This window comes from Triturus cristatus, chromosome 6 (genome assembly GCF_964204655.1).
Source record: "Triturus cristatus chromosome 6, aTriCri1.1, whole genome shotgun sequence".
NCBI lineage: Eukaryota > Metazoa > Chordata > Amphibia > Caudata > Salamandridae > Triturus > Triturus cristatus.
Genome location: NC_140589.1, coordinates 384,712,305 through 384,727,912, shown reverse-complemented (window position 1 = coordinate 384,727,912; position 15,608 = coordinate 384,712,305). Strand labels below are relative to the sequence as shown.

The 15,608-nt window shown below is 47.5% G+C and overlaps 1 protein-coding gene across 2 annotated transcripts in view; it reads right to left on the bottom strand.

Annotated features, from left to right (window-relative positions):
• The window catches only part of PXDN (peroxidasin), a 565,162-nt gene that overhangs the window by 170,139 nt on the left and 379,415 nt on the right, over positions 1-15,608 (bottom strand). For both annotated transcript variants that reach the window (XM_085610787.1, XM_085610786.1), the window contains one exon: positions 1,813-1,970. In XM_085610787.1, coding sequence (XP_085466913.1) covers positions 1,813-1,970 — 158 coding nt within the window. The remainder of the gene's footprint in view (positions 1-1,812; positions 1,971-15,608) is intronic.

Genomic DNA, 15,608 nt, shown 5'->3' with positions numbered 1-15,608 from the left:
GAGCACATGACTTCACAGCATATGACACACTGTTTGGACTCACGCTTTCATCCCAGAGTCCGGCAGCAGCTTAGCACCATGAGACTGTACACAATACATATTTTCCGTACCCCAGGACTTTCAGACCAGTACGGGTCAGTAGTTCGTCCTAATAGGTATAAACACATGCTGACACTACTTCCGTAGGTGTAGTGCAGCGGCCATGGTAAATGACTTCACAGCATAAGACACACAATTTGGGCTCATGCTTTAACCCCCGACTCCCGCACCAGTTCACCTTAGCAGCATCAGACTCTAGGCAATACCTCACTTAATTTCCGTAGCCCAGCACTTTCACACCTCTACGGGTGAATACTTCGCTTCACACCCCGTCTATAGCACACCCTAAACACCCCAACAAAGGTTACAGTGCTCCTACCCTCTTTGCCACTTTTTTTGCCATTTTTTCCCTTTACTCGCTTCGACGGAATAACAAAATGGTGGTAAACACTTCCTAGTTGCAACCGCTTGCAGCGCTCCCAAACAATAAGCAGCAAGCTCGTGCTCGTAACGCTTCAGCCAATCAGATGACAGAATTCCCAAATATCGAGATCTGTAAATTTGGATATTTCTCAAAAACTACTGAACGGATTTACACCAAATAAACAAAAGCATGCTTTGTAGACCAATACCCTTCTCCCTGCCAAATGTGAGGTAATTCTGTTCACCCGTTCGACCTGTAGCCTTGTCTAAAGTTTCCCATGGAAATTAACATAGAGAAAACACGTTTTGGGACTCCCCTTTATTTCTCGGCCCCCCCCCCTTGATGAATTACCCCCAAACTTCCCACATAGGAGCTGATATGAACAAATAATTAGTTTGGAAAATTTCATGAAGATTCATCAAACGACGCAAAAGTTAGAAGCAAAACAAAAAATGCTCTTACTATGGAAACTTGGTCCTAACTATAACTACCTACTGGCAACCGCCAGAAGGGGATATATAGAGATATATATATATATATTTATATTTAACTCCAGGAAACATGTTCTAAATTCAAACAGCCATGCACAAAAAAGAACCACATTTTACAAACAGTAGTCACTATTTTTAGGATTGTATTCTGCTGTGCAAAATTCAATTTGTTTTAGTTAAATATTTATTCGATCAGGTGGTAATAATAACATGAATAAAGTTGTGTCCCCGTGCGTAACTAAGATACAATTGATTCATGTTTGCTAATAAAACCTTGCAAAATATGTGTGGAATATTTACAGTTTTCTTTCTCAAAAATAAATTATCTGATATAAGCATTGGGCTGCTTTCTATATCAAAGTCTAAGTTTGTTAAAGTACCAAAATCGGGATGTGTGAATGTGACAAGAATATGCCGCACAACTTGCCAAAAATGCAGATGTGGAAACACCACAGGCCAGCACTCTTTGCCCAGAGGCTCCGGCTTTGAAATCTGAAGGAAGATGTGTCTGTGAATGATGAACAAGTAGAATCGTAGGTGAAAAAGTTGGAGTCCCTGGTTATTCCCCATTGCTGCGTGGACTCTTAACGCTCAACTTGTAATTGAGTGTTTTTTTTACCCATGCCCCGGTCTTACCGTCCCAGCCAGTATCAGTAATACCAAGGACAGGAACTACCGGTTATATGACCATGTACCACGTAATGAGGCCCTATTTTACTTAACTCGACTTTTACTGGTCGCAGAATCTAGCTAGATCTCTTGATTAATCTGCTCCTGCTTTGCTCCATCAATACAGGATATGTGTTGCAGGAAATGTATTACAAGAAAAGAACAAAAGGTATGAAAAGAATTACTAACTTGTGCCATTCAGGTCAACCATTAAGCCATCCTGGACATGCTCTTGAATGAGTTGAAGAGTTCTTTCAAATATTTCTCCAGCGCGTGCGCGTTCAACAGTATAAGGATCTCTTGGGTACCGAAATAATGCCAACAGATCACTTGGAGATCGAGGACGACTGAGAAAAAAAAAAAGAAAAGACATTTTTTTTAAACTGAAAGATTTTTCTGCTTATTATCTGGAAAAAAATACTAGGGGATGGCTACTGCAGCAAAGAAAATAAGTAAATTGTGGGTTTTATTTTGCATCATGTACCAGTCTTCCTAGACAATTGTTACCCACCCAGGGTCACAAACAGTGGCTGATTTTTGCGAAACATGCAGACACAGAATGTAAATCGGAGGTAGGTTTAACAAACCCTACTAACAGATACAATAACCATAAAAAAAATCGGAATTACATCAGGTGTGTCCTTCATTTCCAAATGATGCCTTCATTTGAGATATGTTTATAAGTTAAATAAATAATTGTTAGGTCAATTACAGCTATACAGTGCATGTTTTTGTTGTCTCAGAATAAAATTTGTAAAACGCTCAATGCACTGTCAGGTGCTGTGGCAATACAATCAGAGCCATTCATTGTTACTCAACTCAGTGCTACTACTCATTTTATTGACCTCGGAAGCAGAAAAGGGTGATTGGGCCCACCAGGATTCAAATTTGTGACCGTGAGGTCAAATACAGGTTCCTGGAGCGGATGCAATAGTTCATTGAGCTACCGACCGGCTACAGACAGAATACTGCCATTACTCATTCACATACACATCGTCGTGGAAACACGGACTTTTCGCAGGAAAAAACAAAAACTACTTCTAGGGTTTCTAAAGTAGGCAAACATCACACATGTAGCAGGCATAAAAAAGGTTTCACCAAAGCAAAGTTAAAAATCAAAGCAATTATGAGAAGGGGTACTTTTGACATGCACATTAACATTGGCAACATATTAATGAGCCCTTCAAAGTAACGCATAGAAAGCGGTAAAGTAACCATATCACATGCGTGCTGTTTTCTAAATCGTAACCATTCATTATTGAACTGTGATTTTTATTTCAGGGCAAGTCCATGCAACACCAATGTTTATGCTTTGGTTGCAAACACCCATCAGGTAGCCCTATATAAGTGAAGATCTATGAATAACACAATAAGCATTAGCAAAGTCAATCATTCTTGGTATTTTATCCATGAAGGGAAAACTATTGTATTTTTTAGTATTCACAATTATTTTTATTAGAGTTCATTCTTTTCAGTTTGATTTAATATTTCAATAATGTTTTATTCAAATGTTCAAAGCTGCCACGTTTTCAGATTGCATGTTTGACATCATCAACGGTGAAGTGTGCGTTTGGGTTACATTCCATGCTGTTGAGTGACACATAGCGTAAAACATAATTGTGATTAAAAACAGATGGAAAAATCCCTGTAATAAGAAACATATCAGAAAGTATTCCCATTGGCACAACGTGAAACTGTAGAAGTGTCATTTTATTTTTGTTCAAATTCTCTTGCTTGCACTGAGGTAGTGCTGCTCACTAACAGCAGCCTACCATGAAATGTAAAGTTACCTGCGTCTGTAGAGAGCAGGGACTCCCATCATCAGCCTTATAAAATAGTGCACACTGTTTGAGGGTTTAGTCATGACAAAAGTTAACCTTTCCTGACCCAGTATTATCTATCCCAGCTGCAAACACTTATAACTTAGGAATGGTAGGAATGAGTACATTTTTCCACTGGTTGGCAAACAAAGAACTACTGCTACTGAGCTCAAAAGAGCCCTCAAAATTGGGTGAGAAAATGTTCCAGTATGGGAATGCATTACCCCCAGGTCCCTTATGTCCTCGTCCCATTAATTTACAAAGTGGAGATAACCATCTCCCAACAGAAAAAAAGACAAGAGGAATGCTGGGACCATAATACTGCCCCTCCCACCGGAAGTTCATAAGCCGTACTTACCCAGCATCCCGCCCGTTATTTTTTTTTTTCTGTCTGTCGACAGAATGGAAGTGGTGCGCTGTTGCTGCTCCTGCTGGACTGGAGTGGAGGTCTTCTCTCCTCCCCCTGCCCGGCTGCATGGCTGTGCGGACGCGGGGTTTCCTGGGCTGTCTCTCGGCCTGCCAGGCTTGCTGGGAGTCAGTCTCTGTTCCTGCCAGAATCCTGCCTGGCCGCCTGGCCCTTTGCGGCTGGGGCGTAGGCTCCCGTTTCCTTCCGGGTCGCGGGCACATCTTCCCGAACCTGGCCGGGTGAGGCGTGCCTTGCTTGCGGTGTTCTTGCCGTTTAGGCAGTTGCGGGTGGGGGGCCCTTAGTGCTGGTTTTGGTCCCCATCCCGGGTGAGTTCCGCTTGGCGATTTTTTTCTTTCTGCTGGTGCTCCTGTGTCGCGCGCTCTGCTGCCTGTGGGTTTGCTTGCTGCTGTTCGTCTCCGACAGCTCCTCGGCGGTTGGGTCGGCGCTGGTTCCGCCATTGTGGTGGTGCAGGACGTTGCTGTTTCTAGCTGTCTTATCTTGTGATAGCTGGTTTGGTGGTTCCATACGTTATCTCTCCTCCTGCGGGCAGCTGCATCTCGGGAGGAGGGGCAGGACCCTCGCTCATCGTTTCAGCCTTTTGGCGGTCGCTGACATGACTACCATCGTCTAGGGCTCTAAAGGCACCTGTTACCTTTGTAAGATTGATGGGGTCTTGACTTGGTGTTACGGGCATCTCTTCTGTGGCTCTATTTTTCCTTTCAGGGTCCGGCTCGCGCCCCCCCCCCCTGCACCTGCTGTGCCCGGGTGGTGCCCTGGCAGCGGTCCAGTTGTGCCTCCACTGCTGTTCACTGGCTGTTTCCTGCCCGGTGCTGGCGCACCGTCCCTGGGTGGTCGTGCCTTTGCTGGTTCGGGGCTAGTGCGGGCGGCGCCGCGCTGCAGCGTCAGTCGGGATCCCCGAGGTCCCCCGAGCCCGTCTCGCTTTCTTCCTGGCCTCGTTCTTTCTGCCGCTGTGCTGGATGCCTGGTGGAGTGTTTTGTACAGTCCTGGTACCGTTGCGCCTCTTTGCTTTGTCATGCATCCTGGCGCCGGCACTGCCGCTCCTGTCTCGGTGGAGGTTCTTTCTTGGTTTGCTGGCCCTTGGGGGTGTTCCGGGGTGCCCGACTGGCGTGCTTGGTGGTGCTGTGTTCATGCCTTCCTTTTGGTACGGAGCCGCGGCGCTTGTGTCCTCCCAGGGTTCCCTGCGCTTGCCGGTTCATGGCCTTCCTGGGTGGTGCGGTTGAATCCATGGTCCTCCTGGGCCTGCATGGCCACCGTACTCCTCGCACTTGGTCTGGTGTGGGCGGTTATTCTTCGGCTCCGGCTGTTTTTTCTCCCCCTCGCTGTTGCTTGACCTCTCCTGGGCTTCTGGTCCTGCCGGGGTCTGCCCCGCTCTTTTCTGTAGTGCCTGCACGGTCCTGGTACTGTGATCTGGCCTTGGGTGGCTGGGTGCGCGGTGTCCTCTTCCTCCTGGTTCTCGTGGGTTGCACCTGGTTCCTCTCAGGGCTTCCAGGTGTTGTGCCTGGTGCTGTGTGCGGCATTCTCACCCCGCTGCATTCATCCCGTTCTGTGGCTGGCCTCCTTGTGTTGCCAGGATTGCTTTTTACTGGGCTGCGTCTTTCCCTGGTGCTGCCTCCTTTGCAGGCTGCCGGTGTTTGTCCCGGGGCCTTCTGGGTGCTGGGGTTGCTTCGTGGGGGCTGGCTGGCTGGTGCTGTCTCCGTCTGCTTGCCTCTTCCTTGCTGGGTGCTGCGGACTTGGTTGCTCCTGGCTCTGGCGCTCTCTTTGCGCTGTTACTGGTTTCTGGGGTTTCCTTGGCGTTGCTCTCGTGTTTCCCTGCTTTTGCTGAGCACCTGTCTGTTTCCTGTGCGCGTCTTTGGCTTGCTTCGGTGGGTCCTAGCCGCCCCTCCTGGTTCAGCCGGCGGTGCTGCTCGGTCTGGTTTGGGTGTCTGTTGGGTCTGCGGAGTGCTGCGCCTCCGGCCTTGCCGCCCTGTCGGCACCTGTTCTCCTCTGCTCTCTGGGGTTCACCTGGAGCGGGCCTGGTTGGTTCCTGGTTGGGGTCCACCTGGAGGTGCCTGGTGTGGTGGGCTTCTCAGGCTAGTGTTATTGGGCTCCTGCTCCTCCTTTCCTTTGCGTCCCCCCGGGGTGTGTTCCCTGTGGCGGTTCACCTGTTTGGTCCCTGGGATTCATGCCGCTGCTGTTTGGGCCTGGCTGTCTTTCACTGCTGCCATGTCCTTGGCGTTGGCACCTGTTTTCCCCTCTTCTGTGTGGCGGTTCTTCCGGTTGGGGTTCAATCTGGGCTCCGGGGGCGGTTGCTCCCTGGGGGGTCCTGGTCTCGTCTGGCCCCGCCATGGGTGCCTGGCTGGGGTCTGCTGGGGCTTTCTAACTCCTGCCGGTTTTCTGGCTCCTGTTGGTCGCTTTCTTCGGCCCTGCGTCCTTGCCTGTGCGCTCTCTGGGTGGCCTGGCAGGTAGCTCCGCTGGTTTCGGGTCCTGTCGTGGTGTGTCTTTCTGGGCCTGCTCCTGCCGGCGGTTCTCTTCCCGGGCTTGCTTCGCCTGTGGTTGGGTGTCCATGTTTCTACCTGATCCTGGTGTCTCCGTTGTGGGCTGTTGGGGTTGGCCGGTTCTCCTTCTTCGTTGGCCCTCTTCCTGCTGCCTTGTTCGGGCCTGTGTGGGGTCCTGGTGTTCGGTGCTTCTGGGTTGGCGTGTCCTGGGTTGCCTCCTGTTGTTCCTGGCCTGCCGGCTTCCTGCTGGTGTGGTGTGGCATCTGGCTGTGCCTCTTTGGTTTACTGGCTGTGCAGTCGCTTCTCTGCCAGCTGTGGGGTGTGTTTGCCGGGCGTTCCCGTTTCTTTCCTGGTTCCGGTGTCCTGACTCACTCCTGTCTTCCCTTACATCCGTGGGATCTGCTCCCAGTGTGCGTCTGTTTTTGGTGCCCCCCCTTCTCTTGTTGGGGTTGCGGTTCTGTGGTGTTCGTCGTTGCCTCTGTGGGGTCCGCCCTCCGGGCTGTGGGTTGTACGGGGTCTGCCGCTGGCTGGCCCTCTGGCTTCTCTGCTTCCTCCGGTTTCTGCTTGGCGGTTTCCTATGTTTGTTTCTTCTAGCCTTCTGTGTGGTCCGGCAGGGGGTGTGCTGGGGGTCTCTGTCAGCTTCCCTGCCCTTTGGTTCTACCTTTGCGCTGCATGGATTCCTTCTGGGGGGCTGGTTGTGCCTGCGGGTCCTCCTGCATCGGCAGTTTGCTTGGCTCCGTTCCTGGCTTCCTGGTTCCTTTGCGTTCGTTGCCCTGGTTTTGGCTGTATTCCTGGCTCCACTCTGGCATTCGCTGGGGTCGGCCTAGTGTGTTTCTGGTCTGGGGGCTGTGTGCCCTGGGGCCTTTTCCGCTGCTCCTGCCCTTGCTGCGGGCTTGGCCGGGGTGTTGGATGCCTGTGTGGTCCTTCGCCCTGTTGGCACGTGTTTTTTTCTGCCTTCTGTTGTTCGGCGGGTTCGTGTCTGGTTGTTTCCTGGTTTGGGGGCTGCCAGGGGTTCCCGTTGCCCTGGGCTTGCACCCTGCCTTGTTTTCCCTCCCTTTGTGGTTGGGGGTTTTGGGGTTGTGGCCGGTGGCCCTGTCCCCCCCCCTTGCTGGGCCTGTTCAGTTCCGGGTTGTTGGTTTCCAGTCTTTGTTGGCCTCTCTGTTGTTTGGTCTTGGGCTTCTCTGACCATCCTTGTTCGGTTGGTGGCCACCTTCCCTGTAGAGCTTTTGGCCTCCTGGGGTTTTGGGTCTCTGTGTCCTTCCCTGTCCTTTTCGGTTTGGTTGGGGTCTGGCTCCTGCCCTGCTCCTGGGCTCTTGCTGCGGCTCCTTTCTCTGGGCTGGGTGCTTGGTGGCCTTGGTGGTGCTGGATTTTCTTTCCTGGGTCCTGGCCCTCCTCTGCGGGGTTTGGTTGGCTTTCTCCTCTGGCCTCTCTGGGGGCCGGGTCGTTTGGTTTGGTGGGGTGGGGTGGCCCAGTTTCTGGCCTGTGCTTCCCGCCTTCCTTGTTGGTCTGGGTGCTTGTCTAACAGCCCCTTCGTGCCGTGGCTTCCACTAAAGCCCACCAATCAACATGGAGAGTGGCTGCACTTTATTAAGTGCAGTCCCCAGTAAATTAGGAGCTCATTCTTGTTAAAATTCAAAGATTGATGCTGCCAAAGGTGCATAAAGACTGTACCCTCCTATACTGCCTCAAGTATTCTAGCCAGCAGCCACACCGGTCTACAGCATACTTTTAACACATTGGCAAATCCAATAGCTCTAGCAAAACACTTAAAATGTTCCAAAGGCGAGACCTTTTGGCTATGCCAATGCTTGTTGTAATTTGGTGTAAATCTGTTCAGTAGGTTTGGAATTGTTAAAGAAAAAATAGTTATGTGTATCTAGAGAAGGGGATCCCCCACAATGCAGTGATTGGCTTGCCACAACCTGAGAGAAAAGTTGTGACTGCAATTTTGTCGATTGGGGCACAGTTCCTGGGGAGGAGAATAAAGTATAAATAGGTTATAAGTGGTAAGGATAAAGGTATTGTGACCCCCTTGGGATTGATGGAAGGGTCTGTGAGGGACCCACTAATGGGCAAAAATTGTTCAAAAAAGTTGCTTGAGGCACGTGAGGATTCGCAGATGCCCTGTGTGAATTTGCAACAGATCCACATATTAAGATCCTGATAAAAAAACCCAGTCACAGACTCAGTCACACATCTACTCAGAGATCCAGAACACCTCTCACACACCCATACAGCCACTCTCACACCCACTCAGAGAAACACCCACACAACCACTTACTCACTCATACAGAGACACGCCCACTCAGAGACCAAGCGAGCCAGTCACAGACCCACACAGGCAATCATACACCCTTGTAAACACCCATACAGCCACTTACACATACACTCACTCAGAGACCGATACACCCACTTACACACCCACACAGCCAGTCACACACCCAGTTTATTGGGATTTTATAGTTAGGAAATAGCATTAAAACCATGGAAATTCACAGAAAAAAACCTAAGGTTACAGGAGAGTTATAGTTAGGAAATAGCATTAAAAAACTGTGGAAATTTACTGAAAAAACAAATGTACAGGGACGTTATAGTTAGGAAATAGCATTAAAAAGCTGTGGCAATTCCCTAAAAAATATACTAAAGGTTATAGGGATGTTATAGTTGGGTTCAGATTTCATACACAGAAAACCATGGAAATTCAGCAGTTATAGTTGTCTCAATTACCCCACATATTACATCACTCATTACATCTCCTATGACATCATTGATAGCACGGCAACATTCTCAGTGAAATTATTGATGAGAAAACTCTGCATAGCAGGGGCACGAATTATAGTTACCACATGACCTCCTTCCCAGAGCCTCCAAAGGTCCCAAGGACCCCATCTCCTGGGGCTGATGTTATTAATTAAGGGGAGGGACCTGCAGGCGCCCTCCCAGAGCCATTATAGGCCCTACTGCCCCTGGAGCTGAAACATACACAAAAAAAGGGGCGAGGCCCTCCCTGAGCCTTTAAATGCCCCTCAGGGCCGCTACTTTTAACAAAAGGGGTAGAGGGCCAGGTGTGAGCAGACTTTTGAACGGTTTGTGGGCAGTGAAACAGATCAAGATATTGCTCTCCCTGAGGGAGCAGAATAAGTAGCTGCTCTCTGCTGGAAGAGTCAAGAGGTGGCTCCTCCAACATGCAGGGAATTGTCTGGTGCCACAGGGGACCTGGGGCTCTGCTGCAGCTCCCAACGTTGTGGATGGTTGGGTGCACTGGGTGGTCACCTGGGCTCCCATCTTTAAATAGTGTATTGGTCCCCAGTTTTGGGGTCCCCGGGGCGAAAACATCTCGGGAGGGTGGCCATGCAGCCATGAAAACAGCAAATGCAATGCTTATGCAAAAAGACTTTGCTTACCCCTAGTTAATTTGGAGTCTAAAGGAAAAGGCGTCTCAGCACAATGTGCTACATTTTCCTAACACATAATAAACAATAGTCACCACTAACATATTTAGTTGGTACATAATCTCATGCTTATTGGACCTTTTGTCAAGTAAATAAAATTTAACCCGCACACTTTTTGTGAGACCTCACGGGTATTCATTCATTTAAGAAGTTTTAAAAAGCTAGGACATGTCAACGGAAGTCCACTTTAGAGCACTATGGATAAGCAGGGAAAATAGACATTGGAAGGATACGTACAGGGAGAAAACAAAGTAACAAAGATTAGGCAAACTAATGGCAGTAGTTAAACAGCAGAGGGATGACAAACCACTGCTGCAATAAAGTCCGCCCAGAAAACATAAAACTAAAGACACCATCATCATTGCTCCTCTATGATAGTTACTCAGATGCAACACCTGATTTGCCATTATTCGAGGGGCTACACAAGTAGAATCCCAGAAGAGGGCATCACTGTGCCAAGAGTGCCAGCACAATGTCATGTATTAGTCCTGTAAAGGCAAAGAAAAAAGTAAAAAATATAAAGCAGCATTATAAGAAGATCTGTAAATGGAGTTTAGTAGCCGGTACACAACTATTATCTGTAATACACGTTCAACATTACATGATATGACATTCTCAAATGCATATTTGTGCAATTATTTGATAATCCTTGCTGCATATTTCCACTGTAATGGTGTTTGCCAGCAATGGCTCCTTTACATTATCTGTGAATGGTGTCTGCAGCCACAGAGTGCACACAAACATTGACAATCCAAATTCTGGACATTCAGAGGGATTCTTGGACCCAGAAGCAGAATCTCAATGACTGGCACAAGCCAACACCAGTGAATTGTGCATCTTTGAATAAGAATTCAGTAATCTGTAGGGTGTGGCGTCACTCGTCCAATGCTTGGTGGTGCTGGCATGAAAAAGGAAAACACAAAATCAAACGGCACGACTAAAGCAGATTTTTTTTTAACAGGAATGCTGTAATAAGCTGACAGGTAGTTACACTCTCATAGTGCTCCATGCAGCCAACATTAAAAAAAAATCCGCACTGATTGACTGAGTGACTGTTTCTAAAAATCAGGGGAATGGTAAACATATATCAAAAATAAAAAATGCACTTTCATGTTATTCAGTCATTGTTTGCCTTAAGTTATTTGTCATATTTGTGTGAGGCCATCTTGATACATGCCCAAGGTCTGGTCAAAGAAACATGCTATGGATCACAAAACCCATACTGGAAAAGTGGCCTTCACCACTAAGGTTAACTGAAGTAGCATACAAAAATAAAAAGCTTATTTTAAGCATCATTAAATAAGTAGGCAATTATTATAATAAATATCAGGTCTAAGTTTCTCATAAAATAATTGTTTTATGCAATATTTTTTCATATAAAACAAATTAATATTGCAAAATAACACCAAAAAATATTATAGTTCTTTGACATACTTATTTACAACATACTTCAAGTAAGCATTTGTACAAAATGTGCGCAAACTTATGCTGCTCCTGAAAACAAGGTACCATGGAATTTCAACAGAAGCACTCGCTAATATGTAGATTCATCAACAGCCAATGACATGATGGTGAGAGAAGAATACTCCTCTGAAGACTGTTCCAAATAAAAATAAGGACAAAACTTCTAGCAGACAGTAGGACCCCATCTAAAAGCAGCCAGTTAGTCAAAGTGGAAACACATCGGAAATTATGAGCAAAGATTAAGTATAGTAATAAAAGGAGAAATCCAGCAAATCTTTTGGTTCTTGGCTGTGGTTGCCTCGCCAACACACATCCAGTGCCACAGTGTAGGAAGCTGGCTGTATATACAATACCAAAGTGAGGTATAGTGTGCACAGAGCCCAGTGGAACCCCAAATATAGGCAGAGGTAAAGTTAGATAGAACCTTACTCTCTATTTGTGGTAGTGTGGTCGAGCAATAAGGCAGTATCAGAGGACAGTGCTAAGCATTTGTTGTACACACTCAGTCAGCAAATGAATTCACAAACTCAAAGACTGAACTTCAGACCAATTGTTTTTGTATAAAAATATTCTTTTAGGAATTTTATTTTCTTGAACCAAGCAAGCCTGGAACAGGTAAGCAATAAGTACTTTACAGTAATAATGCAATTGAAATACAGTTTGAATGAGAATTGTATATGCACTTTGGTTTGATTTACAGTATGGATGCAGAGAAATGCAATACTTAGTAAATGTAGTACATAGACTTGAATAGGCTTTTTAGTAAAATAGAAGTTAAGTATCTTTTGAAATCACTAGGCTTACACAGAGTAGTATACCTAGATACTACCCTGGGACATTTCCTGCAAACAGGTAAGTAAATCCGTTTTTGTTAAATTATGCAATTTTAAAGAATTTCTTTAGTTTCCCGAACTCCACACTTAGCAACTTTTCACAGAAAAACAGTCAATGTTATCCTATGGAGAAAAATAGTGTTATCGGTTTTGAGGTAAGTATTTGGTAGTGGAAGTTAAGGTTCTGGGGGTAGACTCAGGGGTCTCCCAGGGTCAAGGATGCACTCTTGTTACACCCTCAGTGGCACTAGGGCGGCCGGGTGCAGTCTGCTGAGGCCCAATGTTATTCAATGGGGAATAGGTGGCCTCCGGTTGGTGGCTGCTGAGTAACAGGCCACTTGGTTGTGGGAGCAAAGTTCCTGGACTTTAGCACAGGGCAACTGGGGAAACAAAGGAGCACCAAAGGTGCACCCTCAGGTGCACTAGGGCGGCCAGGTGCAGGGTGCTGTTTCGACATCGGGCACCCTGTTGTTTTCAATGGGGAACCTCCGGTTTGTAAAGACGCTGCAGGCTTGGGGACGAAGGTCTTCTGGGTGCGACAACCACTTCGAGAGGTAAGTTGGGAAGTTAGGGGTTGGTTAGGCACCGTCGGTTTGGGCATACAAGGACGTGGGGCGCTGGGTGCAGGGGTGCCTTTTGGAGTTGGATCTTCTTACCATCTCCTAGTCGCGGTTATGGGAGCCTTCTGGTTTTAGACTGCAGGAGTTGGCTTGAGGTAGGTCATGGGTCTCTGGATCTCAGGTCAGGATTCCCAGGGTGACCTCCTCATGGTGTTGCCCACTCGAGCCCGGGCCGTGGACGGCGGGTGCACAGTGGTGCAGATTCACGGTTTCCGGGCCAAGGCCAGAGGTTGCAGATGAACAAATCCGGTGTTCACGGGAGACAAAGTCTTTGTAGTTTAAGGCAGGCAGGCACACCGGGATTTTGCAGGAGCAGGTTCGAGGTGGAGACAGGCCGGTACGGCTGGGGCCAAGTCAGTGTGCGTCTTCCTTTTGTTAGCTGCTGCATGGCTGTTCAGTCTTCTTCTTGTAGTTTCTTCTTGTCTGAGGAAGCAAGGTTCAGGGGATCCCCATAATACTACATTTAGGGGCGTTACAGGTAGGTAAAAGGTAGGGACCCATGGATCCCTTCCCTGGGGTGGGTACACCCCCTATTATGCCACCTGCCATTGGGAGGGGGGCATGAGCCTATCCCTGGTTGGCTGAGTCTCCCCATCTTCAAGATGGCATGGACTGAGAGTTGTACTTCACCTCGCCTCCCCCACCTGATGGGTGGAGCTGGCAGAGGTGGGCACACCTCTTTTCCTCACTTGTTTTCCCCGCCGGGTCTTCTGCCCAAAGTGGCCTGGGGAAGCTCACAAAGGCGGCAAGCCTTTGAAGCTTCCCTTTCGTGAACCCTGCCTATTCTGGGGGAGGAAGCTTGGCACCTATTCCCAGGATGTGCATTGTTTCAGGCCCCAGAGAGCAGCAGGCTCTCGACCTAGGGGTCCAGAAACATGTCTGGTGGTAGCAGCTGAAAGCAGCCACTCAGCCTGGACACTAGTGGTAGGTTAGTTTTCTGGGGGCATCTCTAAGATGCCCTCTGTGTGCATTTTTCATTAAATCCCACACTGGCATCAGTGTGGGTTTAATGTGCTGAGAAGTTTGATACCAAACTTCTCCGTTTTCAGTGTAGCCATTATGGTGCTGTGGAGTTCGCAATGACAGCCTCCCAGCACCATACACTCTTAATGGCATCACTGCACTTACAATGTCTAAGAATGGACTTGGACACTGTAGGGGTACAGGGCTCATGCACCTGTACTCTCACCACTGGTATAATGCCCCCAGCTAGAGGGGTGACTGACCTATGCCAGGGCAGTGGGTTGTAGGCATGGCACACAGAGATGTGTGCCATTCTGACTCTTCACTTTGTTCTGCACCAAAACACGCAGCCTGCAAAGGCAGTGTGTGAGTGTAATGGTACAGTGTGAGAAAGTGGCTCCAAAGTCCCCAGAGGTTTGTCAGAGGCTAAAGTTAGATATAACCTCACTCTCTAAAGTGGTAGCTTGATCGAGCAGTAAGGCAGTATCAGAGGACAGTGTAAAGCATTTGTTGCACAAACTCAGTCAGCAAATGGTCTCACACACTCAATAACTGAACTCTAGGCCAATGGTTTATATATAAAAAATATATGCTTGTTTTATTTTAGAACCAAAAATAGGTATTAAAATATACTTTCTCAGAATGAGATGCTTTATATAAATACTTTTGCAATATGCAATTGACTTTTGTAGAAAGTTACAAGTGGTTGCAATAGGCAACACAATTTTAAACACAATAATGCATTGAGTTCAATGGAAGTTTCAAGTTATTTGCAACAGATTACTTTTAGGATTACTTTTGGAATTCCAGGACTGGATCCAAGATTTAGTCCTGGGTCAGTACTTGGAATCAAGTGATAACATTTGACTTAATTACTGTTATGATTTTTAGACAATATTTTGCCATTTTAAAAGTTGACACTTAGAAAATATTTCATAGAAAACAGTCAATGGTTCCCTATGGCAGAAAATTCAAGTTGCAAGTATAGTATGTTCTTGTTACTTTTGTAATCCAGTACTGGGTACCTAGACTCAGTACTGGGACCTTTATCCAAAACAGGTAAGTAATTACGTTTTAAGAAGTTATACGATTTTTAAAGAATATTTACAGTTTGCAGAAATTGACAGAAGAAATTTCACAGAAAAACAGTCAATGATTTCCTATGGGAGAAAATTGGGTTACTGGTAAGTACAGTTGTAAGTATTTTTCAGAGTCAGTGCTGGGCACCAAGATCCAGCACTGGGAGCTCACCTGATAGCAGGTGAGTATTTTCGTTTTCGTTACTCGGCTGATTTTTGGTGAATATTTTAAGTTTTGAAAAGTCCACACTTAGAAGAAATTTCAGGAAAAACCAGTCAATGTTACCCTATGGAGAAAATTGAGTTATCGGTTTAAAGGCAAGTACTCGACTGGCAGAGTTAATGTTCTGGGCATAGACTTTGGGGTCTCCCAGGGTCAGGTAGGTACAGTTAGTTCACCCTCAGCGGCACAGGGGCAGCCGGGTGCAGAGAAAGTTAGGCCCAATGTTATCCTATGAGAGGTAGGGGGGCCTTGGTTGGTGGCTGCTGACTGGCAGGCTGCGCGGCTGTGCGAGCTGGGCTCCTGGTCACTTACTCAGGGCAAGTGGGGAAGTAGATAGGTGTAGAGGTTGCACTGCTGGGGCCACTCGGGCGGCTGGGTGCAGGGTGCTTTTGAGCCTTCGGGCGCTCAATTGATTATGTTGGGAAAGCTCTGGTTTAGAAAAAGAATGCAAGCCCGGGGACGAAGATTCTTCAGGTGCCGCCACCACTTTGAGAGGTAAGTTGGGTTGTTGGAGGATAGGTAGGTACCCCGGGATTGGGCACAGGGGGCCGCAGGGCGCCGGGTGCAGGGGTGCCTTTTGGTGTCGGGAAATCTTACCGTCTGTTGATCGCGGTTGGGGGTGGCACCTGG